We start from the raw sequence: 26,430 nt of genomic DNA, 5'->3' as shown, positions 1-26,430 counted from the left end.
TTTAACAGTCGATACGGTCCAGTCTTGTGCTGTTATGAATGTCGAAACGAAAATCGTAAAGCCGAAAGCCGCATTTAAATGTCTAGCAAGTCGGTCACGTCAAGTGAATACCGATTTTGGAGAGTATATCGTTAGAATTATGTACATAGCGCCTGGAACGTCGCACTACGTCCTACCATACCGCTAGACGATATGAGTAGGTAATACGATTGACGTCGCCATATGTGGATTAATGATAAAGGGTTTTTGATGAGGCCCACCGGTAAGGTGGTAATCCATCGAAAGCGACAGTATTTGAAAACCGTGTTCGAGCATCTATCGATTCGTTAGGGAGTTGGTAATCAAAAGTAGACCTTTTAGTGGGCCCCGCATGAAACGTTCAAAACTGTAAGGTTTAATGCTGTATCATATACAATATCTCAATACCATAATTAGTCAAAATACAAATCAAAGGATAAATGTTAAAAAGTACCAATAAAAACGAAATGAAACCGACAGACGAATGCGAATACATTGCAATGTCTGATGCGTTTTGGCAGAGAATAAATTAAGAATAATTGTTATTGTCATTGCTCAACAAATGAGTACACTATAAAATCCTGTGCACATGCCATAGTAATATACCCCCTGACCCCCTTGGTCGGTGAAAAGTGGGTATCGATGGTGGAGACAGAGTCGTTGGAATTATTAAAATCTTTACTGTACTCGCCGGTCAATAATCAAAAGTCGTAGCAGGTGATAACGATTTCTGATAAGGCGTGGAGGTATCGTTTCGAAAGCGGCAAATTTGAAATTTCAGTTCAACAGTCGATACGGTCCAGTCTTGTGCTGTTATGAATGTCGAAACGAAAAGCGTAAAGCCGAAAGCCGTATTTAAATGTCTAGCAAGTCAGTCACGTCAAGACAATTCTGATAAAGCGCAACGTTCGAAATTCCATGTCCCTAGACAGGACAGCATCGATAATCTATGTACGGTCCAGTTTTGGAAACGCAAAGCGTAAATCTTAACGCTGTGTCTGGGTGTCTAACAATTCTGTCACGTAATTATGTGTGTGGCCCGTTAGGTCGGACCACAATATTTAAGATATATATATCTGTTGTAATCGTGGGTCGGAAAATATTGTAATCAGATTGACGTTTTGATCATGTCTGGATAATGATAAAGGGTTTTTGATAAGGCCAAAAGGTTTGGCGGTAATTTATCGAAGGCGGGAATGTTTGAAAACCGTGTTGGAGCATGTAAAAATTAATTTAAGAGTAGGTCGTCAAAAATCGGCCTGTGGTGGGCCCTATGTGAAAAAATTCTAAAATTTAAGGTTTGATGATATGTTCGAATTTGAATTACTATTGTACTGATTAATATATAAATTAATTAGCAACACTGTTCTTTTTGTCGATTCCGTTACCCGCATGGGTTACCTGCGTTGCAACTCTTGTTATTGTCGTTGTAAACCGTTCTTAGACAATTAACTTACTGTCCATACACATTACACATTTTCACAGGAACAACGTCCGCAGAAACGTAAGTACCTATATAACATTATATTTGAACCTAACTTACAAAAAAAAAAAACGATTAAATAAGAAAACAATACACATTACTCGTTCACGGCTTTTTAATAACTAAACTTTTTTAGAATGAGCAACCGTACAATTAATATTAGTGGCCATGGCTGCCAAGTGTTTAACGGCCCGGTGTACGGCGACAACGGCCGTAACAAACGCGGTGGCAACCGCCGTAAGTATAATAACATAACATTAATTCTAAAACATAAACATAACGTTCACGCATTTCAGAATGTTACAACTGCCATAAAACCGGGCACATAGCACGTGACTGCGGTAAGTGTGAAGTACACACTTTCCTTAACAGTATGAAAAATTATTTCAATGTAATTTATGTTGTAGCCAAACGTCGAAATGAAGGCGCTTCACGGAGCGGTGGCGGTTCCCGGAGCGGTGGCGGTTCCCGGAGCCGCGGCGGCGGCGTCCGTGGTTGGGAGTTTTACCGGGAGAAGTACCGGGTACGATCCAGGTCCCGATCACGGTCGCCAGTGTCCAAGAAGTCGACGGATAAAGTAACTATATAAAATATTAAGTTTTTGGATACAACTTTTTAGACACATTATTTTCAGGAGTTGAGGAGTCGAGGCGAATCGCCGGCGCGGGCCGTCAATCAGCCTCGGGTGATTGATGTGAGGATAATAATATAATATGTATAATTATATGTATAATCTAACTAATAGTTATTTTCAGGAAGTTTCTGAAAGACCGGGAAGGAGTCGGTCGGTGTAGCGGCAGACCAATAGTAAGTTTTTAACATCAACATTTTTTCTACAAAACTGCTATGTTTATTTTTTGTTTTTCAGCTGATCAATAAAGAAAATTATTGAAGTTCATTAAAATGTATTTTTATTTCATTTCCTTTAATCTTGTTTTTCCTTTCGGGTATAAACACTGTTGTGTAGAGGAGGTACTTTTTATCTACTCTTATAAGAAAACATAAATAATAAGTAGGTTACCTACTGTTGATTATTGGATTAGAGAACAAATTGCATCTTTTTCAAGGTTAGGTTAGGTAATAAGATGATAGATTTGGACGTTTTTTGTATAATATAATTTAATTACATTTAATAAAATAGGTACAATTATTAACAGATGTTCACAGTGATAACAAAATGTTACAAATGTATTTATAATGTTAAATTGTGTGTGTGTGTGTGAGTTTGTGTTTAACATATTACATAACGAAGAACCAATACTTAAGAGTGATTAAAATGCAATTTTTATACACGTTTATGAAATAAAATATAAAATGTAATGTAATTATGTTAAAGGCATACAAATATATTAAAATTATTACAACTATTGAATTGTGTATAAACATTGATAACAAAAAGTATTAATAAGGATTAAAACAGCAGTTCACAGTGATTCGAGTACAATATAATACAATATATATACATTTTAACATATTACAAAGACTACAATAAATGTTTACACAATATTTAAAATGTTGACATTAGTTACGAATTCACTATAAATACTGCACATTATAGTGAATTCGCATCCAGAGAGAACCACGTGGAGGTTGTCAAACTTTCTCTCCGTTCAGCCACGAAGGCTAGGTCCACAAAGGCCCTAGGGCTACGAAGACCCAGGTCACGCAGACCAGCCCACGAAGGACAAAAAAAAATATTGCACATTACACTTGTAAACGCATCAGTCTAGAACTTCTCTGGTTAGGTAATAAGATGATAGATTTGGACGTTTTTTGTATAATATAATTTAATTACATTTAATAAAATAGGTACAATCATTAATAGATGTTCACAGTGATAACAAAATGTTACAAATGTATTTATAATGTTACATTGTGTGTGTTAAACATATTACAGAACGAAGAACCAATACTTTAAAGTGATTAAAATGCAATGTAATTATGTTGAAGGCATACAAATATATTAAATTATTACATCTATTGAATTGTGTATGAACATTTTTTATAAATGCTAATACAAATGCACATGATACACATAATATACATTTTAAAATATGTATATTATTACAAAGACTACAATAAAATTCAGTTTAAAATGTTGACATTAGTTACGAATTCACTATAAATCAAGGCTGGGCATTAACGCGTTAATAAGTTGAAGTTAGTTAAAAAGTTAAAATTTTGTGAACTATTGTAGGAGTACAAATTGCTGGTAGGTACACATTTTATAAGGTACTGTTAGCTTTTGCACACATAAAATAGTAACTTAATTTGAGTTAAAAAGTTAATATTACATTTTGGTTAACTCTTAACTTAATTCAATTGATAGAACATTTTGAATTAACTTTTAACTATTAACTGAGTTAAAAAAAAAATCATTAACTTGCTATAAATACTGCACATTATAGTGAATTTGCATCCAGAGAGAACCACGTGGAGGTTGTCAAACTTTCTCTCCGTTCAGCCACGAAGGCTAGGTCCACAAAGGCCCTAGGGTCACGAAGACCCAGGTCACACAGACCAGGTCACGAAGACCAGCCCACGAAGGACAAAAAATATTATGCATTAGCACAGAGACATTTAAACAAATGTACACTTGTAAACGCATCAGTCTAGAACTTCCCTGTACACAATGTTCTTGGTGACGAATCGACCGTCATCGCCGTACATGCCTACTCTCAATGATTGTGCGTTTCTCACTCTTGAAAAAGCTACGTACAGTTGCCCATGCGTGAACACGGGCGACGGCAGTAGCAAACCCACTCGATCAAACGTCTGACCCTGTGACTTATTGATAGTCATGGCGAAAGACAACCTTACCGGGAATTGAACGCGCCGCATAATGATGGGCAGGTCGTCCTCCCCACTGGACGTGAGCGGTATCGCTGGCACGATGATATCTTCCTGTGCGTCACCGCTCAAAACCCTGGCTTTAAAGTTATGCTGACGCAGTTCGGTGACCACCAACCTCGTACCGTTGCACAGTCGTCTCTTTGGATCTAGATTTCTGAGCAACATAACAATTGAACCCACCTTCAACGTCAGCCGGTACGGCGGCAAGCCGTCTGGTTCCAAACTGTTGAGGAACTCTGTGGGGAAATTGGCCACTTCGTCGGGATCGTCGACGACCACAGTGTCGATGGCGGTGTAGCTCCTCTGAGCGCCGTCGACGCGTCGCAGCACGTCCCTGTTGACATCTCTACAATCGTCGTTCCTGGGACACAGAACAATTCTCCGAGCAAAGTCGTCAATGTTGGTCAACGACATTTGCTGCGGATAGACAAAATCAATTAAATCGGCAACGTCACATACCATTTCCTGAGGGATTAGCACGGTGTCCTGAACACCGTCGACCGCGGGCAGTTGGCCGTTGCCGAGCCGAAGTAACCAAGCCGCAAATTGCACGTCGTTGTCGGCGCGCATGTTGCGGACCAGGTTGAAGCGTTCCATGCCGCGCCATAGACCGTTGTGCTTGATCGAAGACATGACGATGTCACCTCTCGATCCTCTTCGGACTACGGGCAATATCTGCCTGAAGTCACCTGCGAACAACATGGGCTTACCACCGAAAGGTAATTCTGATGCCATGACGTCCCTGAGCAGGCGATCCACCACAGTCAGTTGCAGTCCCGGGGACATTGGCGCCTCGTCCCACACGATGAGCGCCGCGTCCCGTATCCTGTGGGCTCGCTCAGACTGCATGGTGATGGTCGATGTGGAGTCGTCGGTCAGCGTACCGAACGGCAATCCGAACGTCGAGTGTACGGTCATGCCGCCGTCCATGAGAGACGCCGCGATCCCGGTGAATGCGACGCACAACACCGACTGTCCTCGGTTGCGGAGCGACCATATGAGGCATCCGTACAGCGTTGTTTTCCCGGTACCACCGGGTCCGTCGACGTAGAAAGTTTTTGCTACGTCTTGACGGTCGTCAACGGCCGCCATTACGCGGTCAAACACCGTCCGCTGTTCGGCGTTCATGTCGTCTAATTGTTGGGCCCACCGTGCCGCCGCGTCTATTGCGTGGAACAGTCTGTCGTCCTGTTCCGGTTCCAGCATGAGTGGGTCCGGCAGGGGCAAACCGTAGTCGCCCAGCGACTTACCGTGCGCACGAAGTAGATCCCCGATGGCGTTCAGACACGCGGCCCTCGCGCGGTCGACGTCTTGGAGGCGCCGATTGAAATCCTCCATCAGGTTTGCTTCGTTAGCCTCGTACAACGCCAGTGGGTTTGAGGGCTCGCAGAACACCAGTATCGTGACGAAGAGATACCGCAGTTGCCGCGGTGTGTCCAACGCCGCCGATTCCGTCAAGCAGGCCCGCCACGCTCGGTCGTCTTCCAACAATCCGAGTGCGACGGCCGCCGCCGTGTATGTTTCGTGAACGACCCCGTCCACCGTCCTTATGTCTTGAAAGGACTGCGAGCCTCTTCGGTTCAGAAGTAGCAGTCGCAAGTGGAACCGGTCCCGGTCCAGTGGATTGACGATGTACATCCGAGCCAACGTCTCGTTTGCCATCAGTCTCCGCCGCCGCGACCATGTTCTCTGCGGCGCATTCCAGGTGTAATGTGTCGGTATTTCGTGGTACAGGTATTGCCGTGCCACCACGTCGTTCACGTTAAGTGTGAAGAACTCTGTTAATCTTGTTCGATGTAAAGCTTCATTTTGTAGCCGTTCTTGCACTTGTCCTGGCGCAAAATACACATTCTGTCGACCTTCCAGGTGGACAGGAAGTCTGACGATCGTGTGACTTCTCTTGTGTAGTTCGTACGAAAACAACCGCCAGATGCCTTCTGGTGGGCTGACGTATCTTGAGTTAACGTAACTGAAAACCAAAACAATAAAATCAATAACTATATCAATAACTGAGCGAGTAAGATATTATAAACTATAGTTTAAAATGTTCAATCTTACTTTTAATTGTAAGTGAACAAAAATACAATAGATATTGACATTTTTAATATAATACATATATAATAATAAGTGGTATTTAAATTGTTAATGTACCGACAGATAATAAATAAACCTAAGAACTATTTTATTTTAACCATTTACAGCAGTAGAACAAAAAAAAAGAGGTACTAAATAGGTACTAACTGTAATAATATAAACTGTACTTTATAACTTTGTTGAATAAAAGAAGTTGAGTGTTGGAGCAAGCTAAGTATATTGTTAAAGGTACATGCATATTACTATCGATTAAGTAAGGTGTAACAGTTATAATATGTTACATGATACCTAAATATATATATATATATGTACTACACGTCTACACACTTAACATTATGTACGATGAACTGCTGACCAATACAATAATGATACACCATGTATGAAGTAAGTTAGTTCACTGTGTACCTTAGACCTCAACACTCAACAAACATCGAACTCCGTATAACTACGATACAGTCAGATAGTTGGATAGAATATAATTTATATAGCTTGTGAGTATTATTATTTGTATGTGTTTAATCTATAATAAAACTTAATGATAACTGAAACGGAATCCTAGTTATTTAAATATATTTAAGATCCTGTTATATATATATATATATATATCTACCCCTGGCTACGGTAATTATTATATCTATAGAGTCCTACGACTCTCACTGGATATCTTATATTTAACTGGTCGTTCCCCCGACCACGTTACAAAGGTTTTAATTAACCTAACCTATTTGGTATCAATTATTAACTGCAGTAAATATATATATATATTATAATATTGAACTACATCTTACCTACTTAATATAATAATTGAAAAATAAATAAACTGCAATTACTGAATATTAATAAAAATATATTGTAATACTACTATGAATGAAACGTGTAGTTTAAAATGTTTATTCAAACATAAGAACCTAAGAACTATTTTTTGAGTTGCTTTACCGAAACATGAATTAAATGAAATGTCAAGTTTAAAATGTTTAATCAAACCTAAGGAACTACTTTTTTCAAAACTTACTTTTAATTGTAAGTGCACAAAAATACAATAGATAATAATAATAAGTGGTATTTAAATTGTTAATGTTTACAGCATGGTAGAACAAAAACAGCCCGAGTACAGACAGATAATATTGTGTTCTGTTTTATATACAACCGACCTAACATAAACTATGAGAGTTTATGTGCTATATAGTATATTTTTTTGGTTAACTACCTTCATAATTTCACCACAAAGTAGACACTTATTACTAACTATATAAACTTGTACAACTATTATTATATTTTTTAAGTATTTTTATTTTATCTAATTATTAATGTATCAATTAAGGATAGTATACAGTATTACTTTGATTAAACCTCAGACTTACTTGGCTAGTTCGTCCTGATCCCAAACCTCCAATGTCACACAGTCGTGTCCTTTGAAGATGTATTTGTAGATGTACATCACGCTCTTAATGGAAGAGCACACCTCTACGTTAATGTGTGCGTCGTACTTGGCAAGTAGGTAAGGGTTGTGAGGAACTACATACTCGTTACCGACCTCGTGATTTCTTACCAGGACCACTCGACCGTTGTCCGGTCGGCGGTATTTGGGGTAACCGCCATCCGAAACATACACAGTTTCCTCTGTGTGTGGCTTCGGGTAGTCTTTGGAACAACTGTTGTCCACCATGCACGGACTCCGTGGGTTGACTGTTCCACATGGCCCGTGTATCATGTGGGATGTCACGCAGGTGTGTAATTGCCTGTCGGTCGCCGGGTCTGGCAAGAAAGCGCAAACTACGTCGTCTACGTCCTCTGCCGTGCGCAACTTACTATCCTCCGCCAGGATAATGAGTATGTGCGCGTGAGGCAGACCGCGTTTCTGAAACTCAATGGTATAAACATAAGCATCGACATTACCAAACACACGATTAACAGTTATGTCACTTATTAGTTCCCGTAGTTTCAAGTGGAACACCCTGGCCACCAGTTCAGGCCTGTCGCTTGCCGTGCTGTGAATCGCTAGGTTGTCCGTGATCTCCGGCCATCTGGGATTACACGTAAAAGTTATAAACAGGTCTGGTTTTCCATACTTACGAACTATGGCCATAGCGTCCTGATAACACTGCTTCATGTATCGGGGACTGCCGACAAACGTAGACGGTAGAATGATCCTCCGGCCGACCGCCATGGGATCGGCAACGTCCAAGTGGTGCTGCTGGTTCACGTGGTCCATGAGCCCTTGGTACGCATCTGCGAGGAGAGCTCGCTGATTCATACGCACATAGTTCAGATTATTCGATTCCATTCGAACGTACTGGTCGCACACATACTGCTGCAACAAAAATCGACCAGCATGTATTAGACTGAACTGTGCATGCATCGTATCGTTATTTCCCCAATATCGTATCGCCAAACGGAAGCACACAAACTCTCTGATACTGTTCCGACTGCGGACTTGATTTCGGCGGTTGCCCTCTTGTCTCATACCGAAATGCCAACCGGCTTCTCCGCTTGGGAACAACAGCGGATACAACATTGGATCCGCGTGACACGATCCTTGTGGAATGTAATAAATGGTATATATTATTTCGAATGAATTACTAAATGCGGCGGAAAGTCAGGTTATGGAGTTGTGTAAGGTAAGGTCATATTTTGTAGAACAGCAAGAGGAAGGCATGTGTAAAAGTTCAAAATTCTACAACAGAACAATACCAGAACAACAACGCAATGAATTGTATGTGAATAATGTGAATGTTGGTGCAGACAGAGTGAATAGTATAATTGTACAGCAAATGTAAGGATATGTTTGATTAACATGTGTGTGTGTGTGTGTGTGTGTGTGTGTGTGTGTGTGTGTGTGTGTGTGTGTGTACTTCACATTTGTACATGGAATTTTAAATTAAAATAAATTTACCTAATTATTATAAATATACAGTTATTATAACGCAAGGATTAATTGTTTATGTTGTGTAGATAGAGTTCAGTAAAATATAATGTAAATAGTACCAACGTACTACAACATCTATGCTGTGTATTTGTTGTATGACATAAACCCTATGAATGCTTTTCAAATGTCCCTGTGAAAGAGTTAAGGTTGATTGTGCTATTATAGTGTATAAATGTATTGAAAGTAAGTGAAAGACCAATTCAAATAGTTATTAACTAACCCGCAGGTATGTTTTGCATCCTGTGTTGCGGGTCGATTGGATTCGTGTCGTAGATGACCAGATTCAGGTTTCTGGGCGGACGACCGTCGTCACCGACGAACACGGCAGCAACTTCGTTTGCTGTGGGCAGGTTGTAACGCCGCTGATCCCTGGTTGCATCTGCGACAAAATGCATTGTGATCGGCCTGGGATGCACACCTGCTGGGTCGGCATCTGCCACGTCTCTTTCTGCCTGCCACACCTGACGCATATTCCTGGAATAAATGTACACATGTATATTGTGTTAAACACACCAATAATAATAGTATTTGCAAGAGCAAGGGGGAATAAATATCAGAACTCCACCATCAATGTAATGATACTGAATTTTGTGTTAGTAACTTAATTTTAAAAATGTATATTGCACTCTATAAAAGTAAGTGTAGTTAAGTGAATTTATAAATTATATGATTAGTCTGAGGTAAGATTTATGTTTTGCAGAATATTTATATCAGATACCTGTAGTATCATGTGAGTACAGTGTACATTATACATTATTAAGTATTGTATAAGTTGAAATACAATTTAAAAGAAAGTCCATTGTAACTTACTGTAATTCTACTTAGTGTGTGTGTGTGTGTGTGTGTGTGTGTGTGTGTGTGTGTGTGTGTGTGTGTGTGTGTGTGTGTGTGTGTGTGTGTGTGTGTGTGTGTCATAGGTGTAGCAAAATAACTGCAAACAGTAAAAATGTGTTGCACTCCATAACAGTAAGTGTAGGTATGCGTAAAGTGAAGTTATCAATTGTATATGGTAAATGTTAAGAATGTTGTAGTATTGTGTGAATGCGTGCCACTGTGCAATGGCAGTACAGTGTAAATTTATATTTTTAATGTGTGCTCATACATATTTATGATCTGTGTAAGGCTGAACAAAAAGTGTTGTATTGTATAACAGTGATATGGTGTATGGGATTAATAATAATTTACATGTAAGAGGGTAAATGTTGTTATTATTCAAGTTATTTTTTTACAAAGTTGAGTTGTGAGTTGTTTGAGTAGTGAGTTGTGTTGTATGTATATTTTGAATCATCATTAAGCAATAACTTTATGTTTGCTGTATGTTTGTAGCTCTTAATGAGTCTTACTCTAAATGGTCGGTTAATTAAGATGTCTAAAGTCAACAGACACAATAATTTTTCTCACATTAAAGCCAATGCGTATGGATTCCTGTCCCGCAGCATAGTGTCCAAGTCTGCCATCACACTCTCTGACAGTTCACGTTGATTTCTCTGTCGGGCCATGTCGAGGCGGCGGGTGTTGGCTTCCCCGGACTCGATGAAGTACAACTCGCAGTATCTCGCTTCTTCTCTGTTGGCAGCCACGTCATTATTAGTCCTATGGTACAATTGCCCTTGGAGTGTGAACACCGCCGGACCTCGCCCTTGTAAAGGTCTGGGATTCACGCTGGTGGAAATCGCAGCAAATGCCAGGGCATTGTTGTACAGCCGGATGTTCCCTTGGTAACTACGACCATCCTGCGAATCAGAAATTAGCAAATTCATTAACAGATACGGGGCAGGCAACAACACGTGGTCTCCTGTAGCGGTCACTTGGCCGTTATTGCAACACGTGGAGAAGTGACCCATGGTCGTACGTTCGCTGGGAAAGTGGCGGGCGTCACAGTGCCTGCAGACAGCAGTCAACGCACCCACGTGGTGGCACTCTGGAAGAGGGTGTCTCACGCCTGCCAGCCGGTCAATCATGGGCGCGCGCATTCTTGGTTGTTCGACTGGAACACCCACGGGAATTGGTCCGAACTGTAGTTTAAATAATAATGTTAATTTTTTTATCAATTAATAAAATTATATTTTTAAGACATATTTAGTATTAACTGACCTCTTCGTTGACCACGTCGGCAAACTCGAGTTCTGCTTGAGCTTCGTCCATCTGAACTTCGACCACTTCCACACCCTCGCCTTGGTCGTCCACCAGGACTTCGACAACTTCCATGTCCTCCCCTCCGTCGACGAATTCCATGCCTTCCTCTTCCTCCATTGGGACGTCGACGATTTCTACGCCCTCCCCCTCCTCCATAGGGACGTAGACGATTTCCACCCCCTCCTCTTCTTCCAGCTGGACTTCGATGAATTCCACGCCTACTTCCTCCATTTGGACGTCCCCGAGCACCTATAAATTAGGTTGAGTTAATGTAGAGTAGATACAATTTTATTTTTATTAAGGAATTAACATATCTTAGTGTTAGGTTAGTGTTAATAAGCGAGTTGTTTGAGACAGCATGTTTGGCATTGAAGTAGGCAGGTGTAATGTAATGGCTTTTGTTATAGGCCAATTAATTTATTTTAACTGTGGTGTATGTTTTGTTAAGTGAACATTTATTTTGAATTAAATTATATGAACTAAATAAGTTTATGTTTTGTAAAATACTTGTTGTATGTAATTTGGTACGGGAAATACTACAATGTACAGTTAGTTCTATTAACACCGCAAATAAAGTATTGAAATAATCTAACGATATAGGGAGCAATGTGGATTGATGAAATCCCTAGGACAAATCTTACAGTAGAAAGAATTCAACACGTGGTTTTAACTGTATATATTAAGTACAATTAGTTGATGTGGTAGTAAGTCCATTATAACTTTAATACAGTCATAGATGTAGTGAATATATTCAGTTGTATTTTGTTGGTCATTTACGGCAGTAGAACAAAAGTTTAATTGGTTGTGTTCTTATACATACATATTAATTTAATTATGTTGGTTAGGCTGAAACATTAAATGTCTAATGTTCCTATGTTTTAAAAAGTGTTGCATTCTATAAAAGTAAGATGTAGGTATGTGTTAAGTGAATTTACCAATTGTATGGTAAATGTTAAGATATTGTGTGAACACATGCCACTGTGCAGTGTACATTTATATTTTTTGAATGTAGTTAGCTACATTTCTGACGGTGCCGCATGCGTTATAGATACAATATTTAACATATGATATTTTGCAATTGTTATAATAACATAGACTTTGCAAATAAGTAGGGGAGGGGATGTTTAAAAAAAATACCTACAACAAAACAAAGTTTAACTGGTTGTAAGTTCATACATATTTATATAATCTGTGTTAGGCTGAACAAAAAGTGCTTAATGTGCTCAGTTGTCTTACAGTAACAGTACATGATATATAACAGTGTAACAACATTAATATGGTATAATATGCGTTAAATGAATTCATTCAAACAACTTACATGATAAAATAACATTCCATACATACCAACGTTAAAAAGGCTATCAGGTGTTACATGATTATTTTGAAAATCTATAATATTACTTTCAGTTGACTGTATAAACACTTAAATTAAATACGATATAATATGAGGTGTATAATAAATATTTAACAATATAACTTCCGTTGGTTTTGTTTAAGTTACCACTATGTGTTAGCTATATGTTATTTAATATAATAATACGGTATAAGAATAATTCATATTGCATGGGGGACTTAGTTATTAAGCAATCACATTTAAAAGTAATTTGATGTACTGTTATTATCAATTTAAATGTATAGTTTATCAAAGTAAGCTAAACAAAGCAATGAAGTAATGTGACTATAGGTTAAAGTAAATGACATACTCATATGCAATTTAATGTATGGTATAAAAACGTTAAACTACTTATACACCACAATAGTAGGTAGATTAAACCATATTAAGTGCATCTATTCTATTGCTGTACAGCCAGGCAGGTGTGGAGTCATATTGTACTGAAATAAATAATAATACACTCACGAGAGATGGCACTGCTGTGGGCACCAGACGACGGGGACGTGCGTCTCCTACAATGTAGTCAAGCCCAGGAACGAAATGCCTGGAACACAGCTTAGATGTGTCGTTTACAGGAAAACCGTGGTTCATCACAAATGCCACCCACTGGAGACGACGTCCACCACTTGGAAATCTAAAAATGTTATATATTATTATAAATGTTAAGCTGTACCCAATGTATTAAATTTGTAAGCACTTGTGTACGGAAACATCATTCACATTTTCCACAACTCCACAGAGCACACAGCGTTTGACCATTGTGAATAACCTAAAAACTTCATGGATTCCCTCATATATAAATTATATATTTAACAAATTTAACAAATTCAATAAATTATCTACAACGCGTTGTAATCGGATATAATATTACGGTATCAGTGTGTTATCAGTGCAACTTGGGTGATTGTGTGTTATTTTTAGAACTATTACGGTAAACATTATTTATGTGGTGAGTCCATAAAAAATAGAAAAATACGGAAAATGACATATCGAGCTCAAAAAGTCAAAACAAAAACTCATCACACATCAAAACAAATATCGCAATGGTAACGGGCCAATTGAAACTCGGAAAGCTGTGAAACGGCTAACGGATGAACGTCGAATTCTGAGGACGAATGCGCGTCGTATTCAAATTAAAACAAAAAAATATTAAAAACACTAAACACACCATGGTCAAAATGGCATTTATAGGCGGTAAACAACGTGTACAGTGAAACGATCGTACGCTATACGCGGTGTCATGAAGACATCTGAACGTATAGTGTTAAGATTGTTAAATTATGTAATCGTGTAATTTGTACTTACCGGTATGGAAAGCGCACAATACAAAATACAAAGGAAAGAAATCACTCGATATCAAAATTCAAAAGATTTCGGTATGCTTTGACGTGCGTCGTTCGGTCGTTTCTCACAAACCGTCAAGATGTCGTCGAGTAACACTAAGACTGACACAGGCGCGTCTGGCGTCGTTAAAGTCGTTCCCTGCACGGCTCCTCTCCGCCGTGTTGACAGATCGTAACCAGTTTAATGTTAAATCATAGCCTAATAATGGTCATACTGTAGTAATGCGTCTATTGCTGATTTGCAACGCCACTCGTAAGCGAACGTTCAACGTTCAATATTATATACATTTTCTTATAAATTTATAAACGCACATATGATTGAATAATCTTTAATAATAATAAATTACATAGCCCCTAACCTAAGTAAATAATATGCGTATTTAATTATGTAAAAAAAAAGAACAGCTCTGAGCGTCTACTATAACTATTCATTAAGTATTTAAAAAAAAAAGCAAATATGCCTGTGCTAATTATTGGACATCGCCGACCGTGGATCGGATTCGTTCTACGCACCTAAATACTACTACATCTAACGCCTAACGGGACCTACCTACTGATTGCATTATACTCTTAAGCTGTTTTTTGCCTTAATACCTTAAATCGCATTTTCTCATCACTCCGGTGTGTTTATGCAGCGCGGCTTTCATCATCAGTTTAATTACAGAATTTAGAATCGTGTAAACGTCCAGCGACATACAGCTAACCTAACGTCAGAAAAAACACAAAAGTACATAACACACGTCTAGAATGTTCGTCAAGCGATACTTAACTTAAATATGATTTAACTAATATTTAACTTAATATTACTAAAAACGACAAACACGACGTAATATAATTTGAATTTGAAAAGTCCGCGAATAGCGTACGGGACGGGTGACGGGAGAGCGAGTTCGTGACGGGTGATGGCCGGCGGCGCCGAGCGAGGACGGTTCCCCAAGGACGTATACTTATATGAAAGAAAGTCCATTATAACATACTGTGAAATGTATAAGTGTTTTGTTCATTTGGTAAAGGTACATTTAAAATAAAAGTGAGCTATAACCTATAAATAACTGTAACTCTACTTATTGTGTGTGTGTGTGTGTGTGTGTGTGTGTGTGTGTGTGTGTGTGTGTGTGTGTGTGTGTGTGTGTGTGTGTGTGTGTGTGTGTGTGTGTGTGTGTGTGTGTGTGTGTGTGTGTGTGAACTATGCAAAAGAAACATAGTTCCATACAGTTATACCTCAACAACATATTATTAGGTACTTTAACAACATAAAATTTTCAATTGTATTTTATGCTGAGCAGTAGAACAAATCAGAAGAATGTTTAATTGGTGTGTTCATATAATCTTTATAATAATTTATTTACAAGTGTTTAATATGCCTATGAGTTTTGCAAAAACAAAATTTGTTGTTGACTCTACAACATTAAGTGTAGGCACCCATATGCAGTGTTACATAATTTGCTTTCAACAGTATGATTGGAGTGAAAAATGTTTATGTCTTGAATACAGAATTTGGAATTATGAAATCCCTAGTACACGTCTCACGAATAAAGATTTCAGTAGAAAGCCATTTAGCAGAACACAACAGGTGGTTTTAACTGTTTGTAGTTAAAGTACCTATAGATACCAATGTGTTATGAGTAACATTAAAATTGTAACAATGTAATCAATAACAGCAGTAGTCAGTAGAACAAAACTGCTATAAGATGAGTTAGAAGAGTTTTGCAGAAACAAAATGTGTTGTTGACTCTACAGCAGTAAGTGTAGGAACCCATATGCGTTAAGTGAATAACTATGAACTGTGTGATCAGAGTGAGAAAGGTTTATGTCTTGATTACAGCATTTGGAAGTCCATTATAACATACTGTGAAATGTATAAGTGTTTTGTTATAAGTGAGTTATAACTTATAAATAACTGTAACTCTACTTATTGTCTGTCACACACAGTGTGTGGGTGTGTGTGTGTATGTGTATGACCTATGCAATAGAAATATTCAATTATATTTTGTTTTGAGCAGTAGAATTTTCACAGTGTATAATAGTAATAAACGTTATATTGTTGTATAACAACATTAAACATTATTTTTTAAATCTATATAACATAGTGAAATTAATTACACTACAATACATTATTAATATGTTAACAGCAATTCATGGTGATATATAATGTTAAGGTTACATAAACAAATTTCAAATATTAAGTTAACTTAAGCATTTACAACGTACAATTAGTTCTATCAACACGGCAAATAAAGTATTGAAATAATCTAACGACATAGGGATCATTGAAAAGAGTACAGCATGTGGAATGATGAAGCCATTTAGCAGAACTCAACATGTAATTTAAATACCTAGGTACCAATGGATCACGTACAGGGCCGTATTTAAGAATTTGACACCAAGGGGCAGAAAAAATAATAAAATACGCCTCATTAATCATTATGCAAAATACAATAAGCTGCCCTCTCAGCCGCCTGGGTCTACAGTACCCTGTATCTCCCCCCTAAATACGGCCTTAGTTATGTATATACAGACAATCGACTGTGTAAGAAAACGTATAAGTATAAATTGATATGGTACCTAGTGAGTTATGAGTAGCTAGGTAACTTTAAAATTGTAACACTGCAGCTTATTGTAGGTGTGTGTGTGTGTGTGTTAGTATATACAATACAATTAAAACATAGTTTTACCTAATTAATATTAATACAATCATAGGCAACATAATCAATAACAGCAGTATAGTCAGTTGAACAAAACTGGTATAAGATGAGTTATGAAATTTTGATATTTGTTAATCTACTTGATGTGCTGAGGTGAAATTTATGAAAGAAAGTCCATTATAACTTACTGTGAAATGTATAAGTGTTCTGTTCATTTGTTGAAGGCACATTTAAAATAAATGTGAGTTATAACTTATAAATAACTGTAACCTTGCTTATTGTGTGTGTGTGAACTATGCAAAAGAAACATACAGTTCCATACAGTTATACCTTAACAACATATTATTGTACATGTTATTCAATTGTAATTTATATATTGAGCAGTAGAACAAAACAGAAGAACGTTTAATTGGCGTGTTAATACACACATATTCATAATCTCTATAATAATTTTTATTTATAAGTGTTTAATATGCCTATGAGTTTTGCAGAAACAAAATTTGTTGTTGACTCTACAACATTAAGTGTAGGCACCGATTACAGAATTTGGAACGATGTTCAGTAGAAATCCATTTAGCAGAACTCAACAGGTAGTTTTAACTGTTTGTAGTCAAAGTACCTAGATACCAATGTGTTATGAGTGACATTAAAATTGTAACACTACTTAATGTAGATGTGTATGTGTGCGTTAGTATGTACAATACGATTAAAACACGGTTTTACCTAATTAACATTAATGCAATCCACAGCCAAAATCAATAACAGCAGTAATAACAAAACCGCCATAAGATATATATGAGTTATAAAATATTTGTTGATCTACTCGAATGAGCTTATGTGTTAGTAACTGCAGTAAGTGTAGGTACTATACTATATGTATTAACTATTAAGTGAATTTACAAATTACATAGGCATCTCGTGTGAGTGTACTTGTAAGAAAGTCCATAATGTGTTTTGTTCGTCTGTTATATTGGTATATATTTTCAATAAACGTGAGTTATAACTTATATAAATAAATGTAACTCTGCTCATTGCGCGCGCGTGCGTGTGAACTATTTACCTAAACAACATTAAAATACGGAATATTCATACATATACATGTTTATAATCTTTATATTAATTCATCTATGTGTTCATCGGTCATATAATAAACGGTCAATTTGGAATTGTAAAGCAGTAAAACAACACAAATAAGAGGATAAATGTTAAAAAGTCCCAGTAAAAACTGACAGGTATTGTTGCTGTATACTGAACAATAATTATTGCAAAACGGACAAATCTTGAATAAAATGCAATATAATATAATAATAATATGTCGCCGTTACCGAGTGAGGCAAAGTATAAAATTAAAACAAAATTACGTAATACATGTTTATAATCTTTATATTAATTCATCTATGTGTTCATCGGTCATATAATAAACGGTCAATTTGGAATTGTAAAGCAGTAAAACAACACAAATAAGAGGATAAATGTTAAAAAGTCCCAGTAAAAACTGACAGGTATTGTTGCTGTATAACTGAACAATAATTATTGCAAAACGGACAAATCTTGAATAAAATGCAATATAATATAATAATAATATGTCGCCGTTACCGAGTGAGGCAAAGTATAAAATTAAAACAAAATTACGTAAAAAAAAATGCAAAATATGAACCGACCGCACGATCATCGTCGCCGCCGTCAAACCGGCGCTCACGGATTCGATCTGCACACCTACGGATGACTACGCCTGACGCCTAACGGGACCTACCTACTATTCGAGTTGACGACTGTTGCGAAAACAACTACTGTTAAGCCGATCAGCACACGGACGGCGTTTAAAAAGAAGAAACCGATCGAATACGAAACAACGCGATAAGGACCGCGGGCCGAGATAACGGCGGTGGGCCGAGGACGACGTATAAACGGTACGGTTCCCCAAGGACGTCGTAAGAGCCGTCACGGGGAGCGCCACCGTCTTAGCGTTTTATAATATAAGACTAGCCCTCCGTGCTAGCTGGGGGAGACCCCCAGACCCCCTTGGTCGGTGAAAAGTGGGTACCGATGGCGGAGACAGAGTCGTTTGAATTATTAAAATCATTGCTGTACTCGCCGGTCAATCAATAATCAAAAGTCGTAGCAGGTGATAACGATTTATGATGAGGCGTGGAGGTATCGTTTCGAAAGCGGCAAATTTGAAATCCCAGTTCAACAGTCGATACGGTCCAGTCTTGTGCTGTTATGAATGTCGAAACGAAAAGCGTAAAGCCGAATGCCGTATTTAAATGTCTAGCAAGTCGGTCACGTCAAGTGAATACCGATTTCGGAGACTGTATGGTTAGAATTTTGTACATAGCGCCTGTAATGTTGCACTACCATAATGGTAGACGATATGAGTAGTTAATACGATTGACGTCGCGATATGTGGATTTATAATAAAAGGTTTTTGTGGTAACCCGTCGAAGGCGGCACTATTTGAAAACCGTGTTCGAGCGTCTATCAATTCGTATTAGAGAGTCGGTAATCAAAAGTCGACCCACATGAAACGTAAAATATAATATCATATACAATATCTCAATATCATAATTAATCAATTAATCAGCCACACTGTCAAAACAATACAAATTAAAGGATAAATGTTAAAAATTACCAATAACAATGAAATGAAACCGACGGACTACTTGTGTCGGTAAGAATGAACGTAAAAATGTCCGACGTTCCAATGACATAAAGTGAATTACACACATACCTTCTTCTTCTTCTTCGGTAAACTCGGCCACTATGACCATCCCGACATACATCCATGCCTCCAGTTTTCTCTATTCGATGCCTGTAATCTCCAATCTTCTCCTCCACCTAATGCTTTCACATCATCCCTAACTCCATCCTCCCATCTCCGACGTGGTCTTCCCAGCGGTCTTTTTCCATTAGGGTTCTCCTCCAGTACCATACGTATGAGTGGGTTTTGACTACGCCAGGCATGCCCAGCCCAAAGCAATCTTTTGTTCTTTATCGTTTCGAGTATACTGGGTTTATGAAAGAGTGTCTCTAGTTCATCATTCTTCCTTATTCTCCATTCCCCACTAAGCCTGTCCTTTACTGGTCCAAAGATCTTCCTCAGTATTTTTCTTTCCAGAACTAAGAGTTTTCTTTCATCACTTTTCCTTAATGGCCACGCCTCAGCTCCATAAGTAATAACAGGTCGTATTAATGTGATGTATAATTGTAATTTTAACTCTCTTGAAAGTGATCTTGATCCCAGTAATTTCGCAAGACCATAAAGGCATTTATTTCCTGACTGAATTCTTGTTCCTATTTCTATTTCGACTTCATTTCTCTCTGAAAGTATGGATCCTAGGTACTTAAATTGTCTTGTTCTTTTGAAATTTCGGTTGTTGATGTTAAGAGTTGGATATAATCTTATAGTGTCTCGTCTTCCTACTACCATATATTCCGTTTTGTCCTCATTGATATGGAGTCCAACTTTCAGTGCTGCTTTCTCCAGCCGGTTTAATAAATCTTTTAGTCCGTCTTGTGAATCCTCCATGATCACCAGATCATCTGCATAAGCCAGAAGTCCTATGGACGATTCCTGGAATTTAACTCCTTTTTGCGGTGTAATATTCATCTCTCTTACGACTTTCTCTACTACTGTATTAAATAAGATTGGTGACAATGATTGGGTCTGAGTTTGTATTTCCAACCTTAACTTTGACAAATGTATCCAAAATGCTTATCCCAACCAATTTTATAAGCTTGTCCTGGAAATGGAATTCTCTCAAGATGTTTATTAAGCTTTCTCTATGGATGCTATCATACGCCTTCTTAAAATCTATGAAAAGAACGTGTATTTCTCTATCGAACTCCCAGATTTTTTGAAATATTTGTCTTAAAATAAATATATGGTCTGTGGTCGATCTTCCCGGTCTGAAGCCACCTTGGTAATTGCCAATAATTTGTTCTGCTTTTGTTTTTATTCTTGTTAATAGGCAATTTGAAAAAATTTTATACGCCACGTTTAAGAGGGCTATCCCACGATAGTTATTGCAGTCTTGTTTACTTCCCTTTTTATGAATTGGGCAGATCACCGCTGTCTTCCACTCTTTAGGCATTTTTTCAGTTGTCCAGACTTCGTGAATTACCTTCCATAACCACATTACCATTTCCTCTCCGCCTTCCTTTAAGAGCTCTGATTGAATGTCATCCTCTCCGGGGGATTTGTTATTCTTTAGCATGTTTATCTGTAATTTTATTTCTTCCAAGGTCGGTTCTTCACAATCCCGTGATTCTTGGATTTCCTGATTAAAATTAAAATTAAAGGTTTCATTCGGTTCTTCACAGTTTAGCTAGTTTTCAAAGTAGCTAGCCCATTTCTTTGCCAACTCTTCATTTGTAGTTATCAGGGAGCCATCATCATCCCTTAGAAATCTTTCTTTCTTTTTGTATCCACCTCTGAGATCATTCACTCGCTTATACATATCCCTAGTTCTGTGTGTTTTATAATCGAGTTCTGCTGTTTCTAATATGTTTTGAACGTATTTTCTCTTTTCACATCTCAATATCTTGCTGGCTTCTTTTTGGCGAGTTCTAAATCTTCTCAGCGTTACTTCGTTGTTAGTGTCAATTAACCACTCTTGTCTTGCTAATTTTCTTCTTTGTACAGCTTCTTCACAAATCGTATTGAACCATGGTTTTGTTTTCGATACTTTTTTTCCCAAGACTTTCGATGATGCTTCATTTATGCTTTCTTTTACATGATCCCATGTTTTATCAACATTTAAGTTTCTTTCTATATCTAGTTGTTTACTTTTAATAATATTCTGAAAGCACTCTACATACTCTTTGCATATTTGTTTGTCCTTTAGTTTATTTATATCGGTACGTCCTTTGTTTGTTAGATTACCTTTCTTATACTTCTTAATTTTTACTTTCATCCATATACCAACCAATAGGTGGTCCGAGTCCATATCAGCTCCCCGTAAAGTTCTTATATTCAGGATACTATTTTTGAATCTATTATTTATTAGGACATGGTCAATTTGGTTTTTATGTCTCCCATTCGGCGAGATCCATGTATATTTATGTATGTCTTTTCGTTGGAACATAGTACTTTTGACCACCAAATCCTTTCCTAAAGCGAAGTCGATTAATTTAGTACCATTATCGTTGGTGCTGGAATGTAGGCTGTAGTTTCCAATAGTCGATTTGTAGCGCTCTTCCCTTCCTATTTTTGCATTGAAATCACCTAATACTAATTTTATATCACCTTTTGACGTGCCAAACGTATCTTCTAGTGTTGCATAAAACAGCTCTTTTTCTTCTTCATTCTTATCCTCAGTTGGAGCATGCGCGTTGATTAATACCATGTCAAAATTGTCTGTTTTAATTGTTAAAGTTGTAATTCTCGGATTTATATCTCTAAACTCCTTTACTGAATGTATAATTGATTCGTGCACAGCAAAACCGGTTCCCAGTTTATGACCTTTTTCGCATTTTCCGTTAAACATACCTAAACAATACCTACATCATCAAGAGTGTATAGTGTAGGTACATGATAAATACCCACGCATGGAAACGCCATCGACACCGTCAACGTTTATACAGATCCCACAAAGTCGAACCAAAAGTGACATTTTAACATTTTAAAAGCAAACAGAAACAGTTGTTTTTAAAATATTATTTGTACATGGTACATTATTATTGTTATTGCATTACTATTATTTTAACGTCAAAAGTAACATGACATCATAATATTATGGTGGTATAGAGAGTGGAAAATAACTTCTAAAAGGCAGTGATTGAAAAATATATGTGAGGGGCTGAAGGCCTCCCAATTTTTTTACTCTAATTGCGTCTATGTGCAATACAATTGAAGTACGGTTAGGTTAAAATACAGATATAAGAAGATGAGTTGATTAGTTTGTACATTCATATTTATAAAAGTAAGTGTAGATACTATAAATTATATGGTAAGTCTGAGCCATCTGAGGTGAATATTTGTATCATGTGAGTACTATGTAATTGTATGAAAGAAAGTCCATTATAAACTATATTGTGAAAACGTATAAGTGTTTTGTTCATTTGTTAAAAGTACAATAACTGTAACTCTACCTTTTATTGAGTGCGTGTGTGAACTATGCAATAGAAACATAGTTCAATATCAATACGGTCAAATTATTCAATTGTATTTTGTTTTGAGCAGTAAAACAAAACAGAAGAACTACTTTTTTGACCACTGATAACTTGCTTTATCTTACATATAAAATCAGCAACTTTCACGGCGTATATAGTAATAAACGTTATATAACAAATACAAATACAATACAAATACAAATAGCAATTCATGGTGATACATAATAATAAGTTAACTTAAGCATATACGATGTACAGTTAGTTCTAAAGTATAGGGAGCATTGATAAGAGTATAGCATGTGGAATGATGAAATCCGTAGTACACATCTTACAATTAATAAAGAATTCAGTAGAAAGCCATTTAGCAGAACTCAACTGTTTGTAGTTAAAATACCTAGGTACCGATGTGTTATGTATGTAGGTACAGACAAACAACTGTTTAAGAAAACATATAAGTATAAGTTGATATAGTTTTGTGTTGTAACACATTTAGTGTAGGTGTAAGTGTGTGTGTCTGTCATAGGCGCTGTAGTGGGGGAGGGGCTGTAGGGGCTAAGCCCCCTAAAAAACATTCAAAGTCCCCCTAAAAACCACGCAAAGCTTTATATTAAAAAAACAATAAGTGATTACTATTGAAAAAACGAATAATAGAAAACTTGTTAACTTTGAAGGATCATCATTACTTATAAATCAATATTTGTTTGAAGTTATACCTTATGAATTGAAATGTGAGATGATTGTTTTGAAAAATATGATGAAATGAGTTACTATAATATATCTAAAGATACAGTTCCAAATCTTTTTGAAATGATTCAATTGGCTTTCACTCATCAGGTCAATTCCGTCTACTTGCAACGGCCATTTTCTGCAATGAGAAGAAATAACAATTACCTCAAATCTACTATTATGTCAAAGGAACGGTTTTCGAAATAAGCAATACTTCATATTGATAGAGATGTTATATTGTTGACAACGAAATTATTTTAAATAGAAAAATAAGAATATAAAATGTAAAAACTGTATTAAATCTGTTACCTATACTTATAAAAGTTTATTATTGTTTTATTTTTAAGTTTTACTTGCCTGGCAATTAGCACGTTTTTATAGAGGATAAAGGATAACTTCTGATAGTCAGTGATTGTAAAATATATGTGAGGGGCTGTGGTGTGTGTGTGTGTTCGTATGTACACAGTTTTACCTAATTAACACTAATACAATCATAATGTTGGTTAATCTACTTGTGACAGTAAACTTGAGACAAAAATTGTTGAATGTTCTCATGTGTTGTTAACTGTACAGTATAGTCTATACTATATGCATTAAGTGGGTAAGATTTATGTTTTGCAGAATATTTATATCAGATACTTATAGTATCATGTGAGTACACCTACAGTGTACTTATATGGAAGAAAGTCCATTTTAATATACTGTGAAATGTATAAGTGTTTTGTTCATTTGTTAAAGGTACATTTAAAATAAAAGTGAGCTATAACTTATAAATAACTGTAACTCTACTTATTGTGTGTGTGTGTGTGTGTGTGTGTGTGTGTGTGTGTGTGTGTGTGAACTATGCAAAAGAAACATAGTTCCATACAGTTATACCTCAACAACATATTATTAGGTACTTTAACAACATAAAATTTTCAATTGTATTTTATACTGAACAGTAGAACAAAACAGAAGAATGTTTAATTGGTGTGTTCATACATACATATTCATAATCTTTATAATAATTTACTTATAAGTGTTTAATATGCCTATGAGTTTTGCAGAAACAAAATTTGTTGTTGACTCTACAACATTAAGTGTAGGCACCCATATGTAGTGTTATGTAATTAACTTTCAACAGTATGATTGGAGTGAGAAATGTTTATGTCTTGAGTACAGAATTTGGAATTATGAAATCCCTAGTACACCTCTCACAAATAAAGATTTCAGTAGAAAGCCATTTAGCAGGACACAACAGGTGGTTTTAACTGTTTGTAGTTAAAGTACCTATCGATACCAATGTGTTATGAGTAACATTAAAATTGTGTAACACTATTTAATGTAGATGTGTATGTGTGCGTTAGTATGTACAATACAATTAAAACATGGTTTTACCTAATTAACAATAATGCAATCCATAGCCAAAACTGCTATAAGATGAGTTATAAAATATTTGTTAATCTACTTGAATGAGCTTATGTGTTAGTAACTGCAGTAAGTGTAGGTACTATACTATATGTATTAACTATTAAGTGAATTTATAAATTACATAGGTATATGATTGTAGCATCTCATGTGAGTAGAGTGTACTTGTAAGAAAGAAAGTCCATAATGTGTTTTGTTCATCTGTTATTGGTATATTTTAAATAAAAGTTAGTTATAACTTAAAAATAAAGTAACTCTACTTATTGTGTGTGTGTTTGTGAACTATTCACCTAAACAATATTAAAATACGGAATATTCAATTGTATATTGTTTTGAGCAGTAGAACAAAACAGAAGAATGTTTAATTGGTGTATTCATACATGCATATTTATAATCTTTATATTAATTTATTTATGTTGATTAGGCTGAAACAATAAGTGTTTAATATGCCTGTGAGTTTTGCAGAAACAAAATGTGTTGTTAACTCTACAACAGTAAGTGTGGCACCCATAGGTATATGAGTTGTGAATAATTATCAACAGTATGATCGGAGTGATGCGTGCCATGTCAGTGGCGTAATTAGGAATTTGTCTTAGGGGGGGGAGATAAACATACTTAGATTTTCAAGTACAAAATGTATTAATAAATGTGCTTTAAAATTCTACACAATTTAGTACCTATACAATATTATAATAAAACCTAACGCCTAACGGGACCTACCTACTATTTGAGTTGTTAAACGTATGAAAACAACTACTCTTAAGCTGTTTTTTTCTCTAACGAATAGTGAATTAAATGTTGTTAAACCGATTAACTTTGTATGAATTGTGTAGGTAATAAAACCTATTCGGCATGCGTAAGCCCCGTAAAAAAACATTCAAAGTCCCCCTAAAAACCACGCGAAGCTTTATATTATAAAAAAACAATAAGTGATTACTTTTGAAAAAACGAATAATAGACAACTTGTTAAAATTAAACTTTGAAGGATCATCATTACTTATAAATCAATATTTGTTTGAAGTTATACCTAATGAATTGAAATGTGAGATGATTGTTTTGAAAAAAATGATGAAATGAGTTACTAACTATATTTAACCGTCGAAGAAAATATATCTAAAGATGAAGATATACAGTTCCAAATCTTTTTGAAATGATTCAATTGGCTATCACTCTTCAGGTCAATTCCGTCTACATGCAATGAGAAGAAATAATAATAACCTCAGATCTACTATTATGTCAAAGGAACGGTTTTCGAAATAAGCAATACTTCATATTGATAGAGATGTTATATT

General features: G+C 36.5%; 5 protein-coding genes across 5 annotated transcripts; all 5 read right to left on the bottom strand.

The window, feature by feature from the left end:
* Nucleotides 1–4,108: 4,108 nt before the first annotated feature.
* Nucleotides 4,109–5,160, bottom strand: LOC149062948 (ATP-dependent DNA helicase PIF1-like). The gene has a single exon (XM_089215455.1). It carries the CDS (start codon nt 5,138–5,140, stop codon nt 4,109–4,111), a length of 1,032 nt encoding a protein of 343 aa, XP_089071581.1. The 5' UTR covers nt 5,141–5,160.
* A 32-nt stretch (nt 5,161–5,192) lies between these two features.
* Nucleotides 5,193–7,535, bottom strand: LOC149062947 (uncharacterized). The gene is made up of 3 exons (XM_089215454.1): nt 7,531–7,535; nt 5,239–6,323; nt 5,193–5,197 (listed from the first exon to the last, which is right to left on the bottom strand). The coding sequence occupies exons 1-3, from the start codon at nt 7,533–7,535 to the stop codon at nt 5,193–5,195; spliced, it is 1,095 nt and encodes a 364-aa protein (XP_089071580.1).
* A 270-nt stretch (nt 7,536–7,805) lies between these two features.
* On the bottom strand, nt 7,806–8,159 carry LOC149062946 (uncharacterized). Its single transcript, XM_089217127.1, has one exon. It carries the CDS (start codon nt 8,157–8,159, stop codon nt 7,806–7,808), a length of 354 nt encoding a protein of 117 aa, XP_089073253.1.
* Nucleotides 8,160–8,415: 256 nt separating this feature from the next.
* Nucleotides 8,416–14,336, bottom strand: LOC149062945 (uncharacterized). Its single transcript, XM_089215453.1, has 8 exons — nt 14,209–14,336; nt 13,601–13,679; nt 13,369–13,537; nt 11,469–11,759; nt 10,776–11,389; nt 9,595–9,848; nt 8,526–8,983; nt 8,416–8,472 (listed from the first exon to the last, which is right to left on the bottom strand). Exons 2-8 carry the CDS (start codon nt 13,660–13,662, stop codon nt 8,416–8,418), a joined length of 1,905 nt encoding a protein of 634 aa, XP_089071579.1. The 5' UTR covers nt 13,663–13,679; nt 14,209–14,336.
* A 6,193-nt stretch (nt 14,337–20,529) lies between these two features.
* On the bottom strand, nt 20,530–22,380 carry LOC149062944 (uncharacterized). Its single transcript, XM_089215452.1, has 3 exons — nt 21,241–22,380; nt 20,934–21,171; nt 20,530–20,705 (listed from the first exon to the last, which is right to left on the bottom strand). The coding sequence occupies exons 1-3, from the start codon at nt 22,378–22,380 to the stop codon at nt 20,530–20,532; spliced, it is 1,554 nt and encodes a 517-aa protein (XP_089071578.1).
* Between the last annotated feature and the right edge of the window lie 4,050 nt (nt 22,381–26,430).

The sequence above is a fragment of the Diuraphis noxia genome, unplaced genomic scaffold (genome assembly GCF_037042655.1).
Source record: "Diuraphis noxia isolate RWA-SAM2 unplaced genomic scaffold, SU_Dnox_SAM2 contig0001, whole genome shotgun sequence".
In the NCBI taxonomy this organism is placed as follows: Eukaryota; Metazoa; Arthropoda; class Insecta; order Hemiptera; family Aphididae; genus Diuraphis; species Diuraphis noxia.
This window is presented reverse-complemented; position numbering and strand designations above follow the sequence as displayed.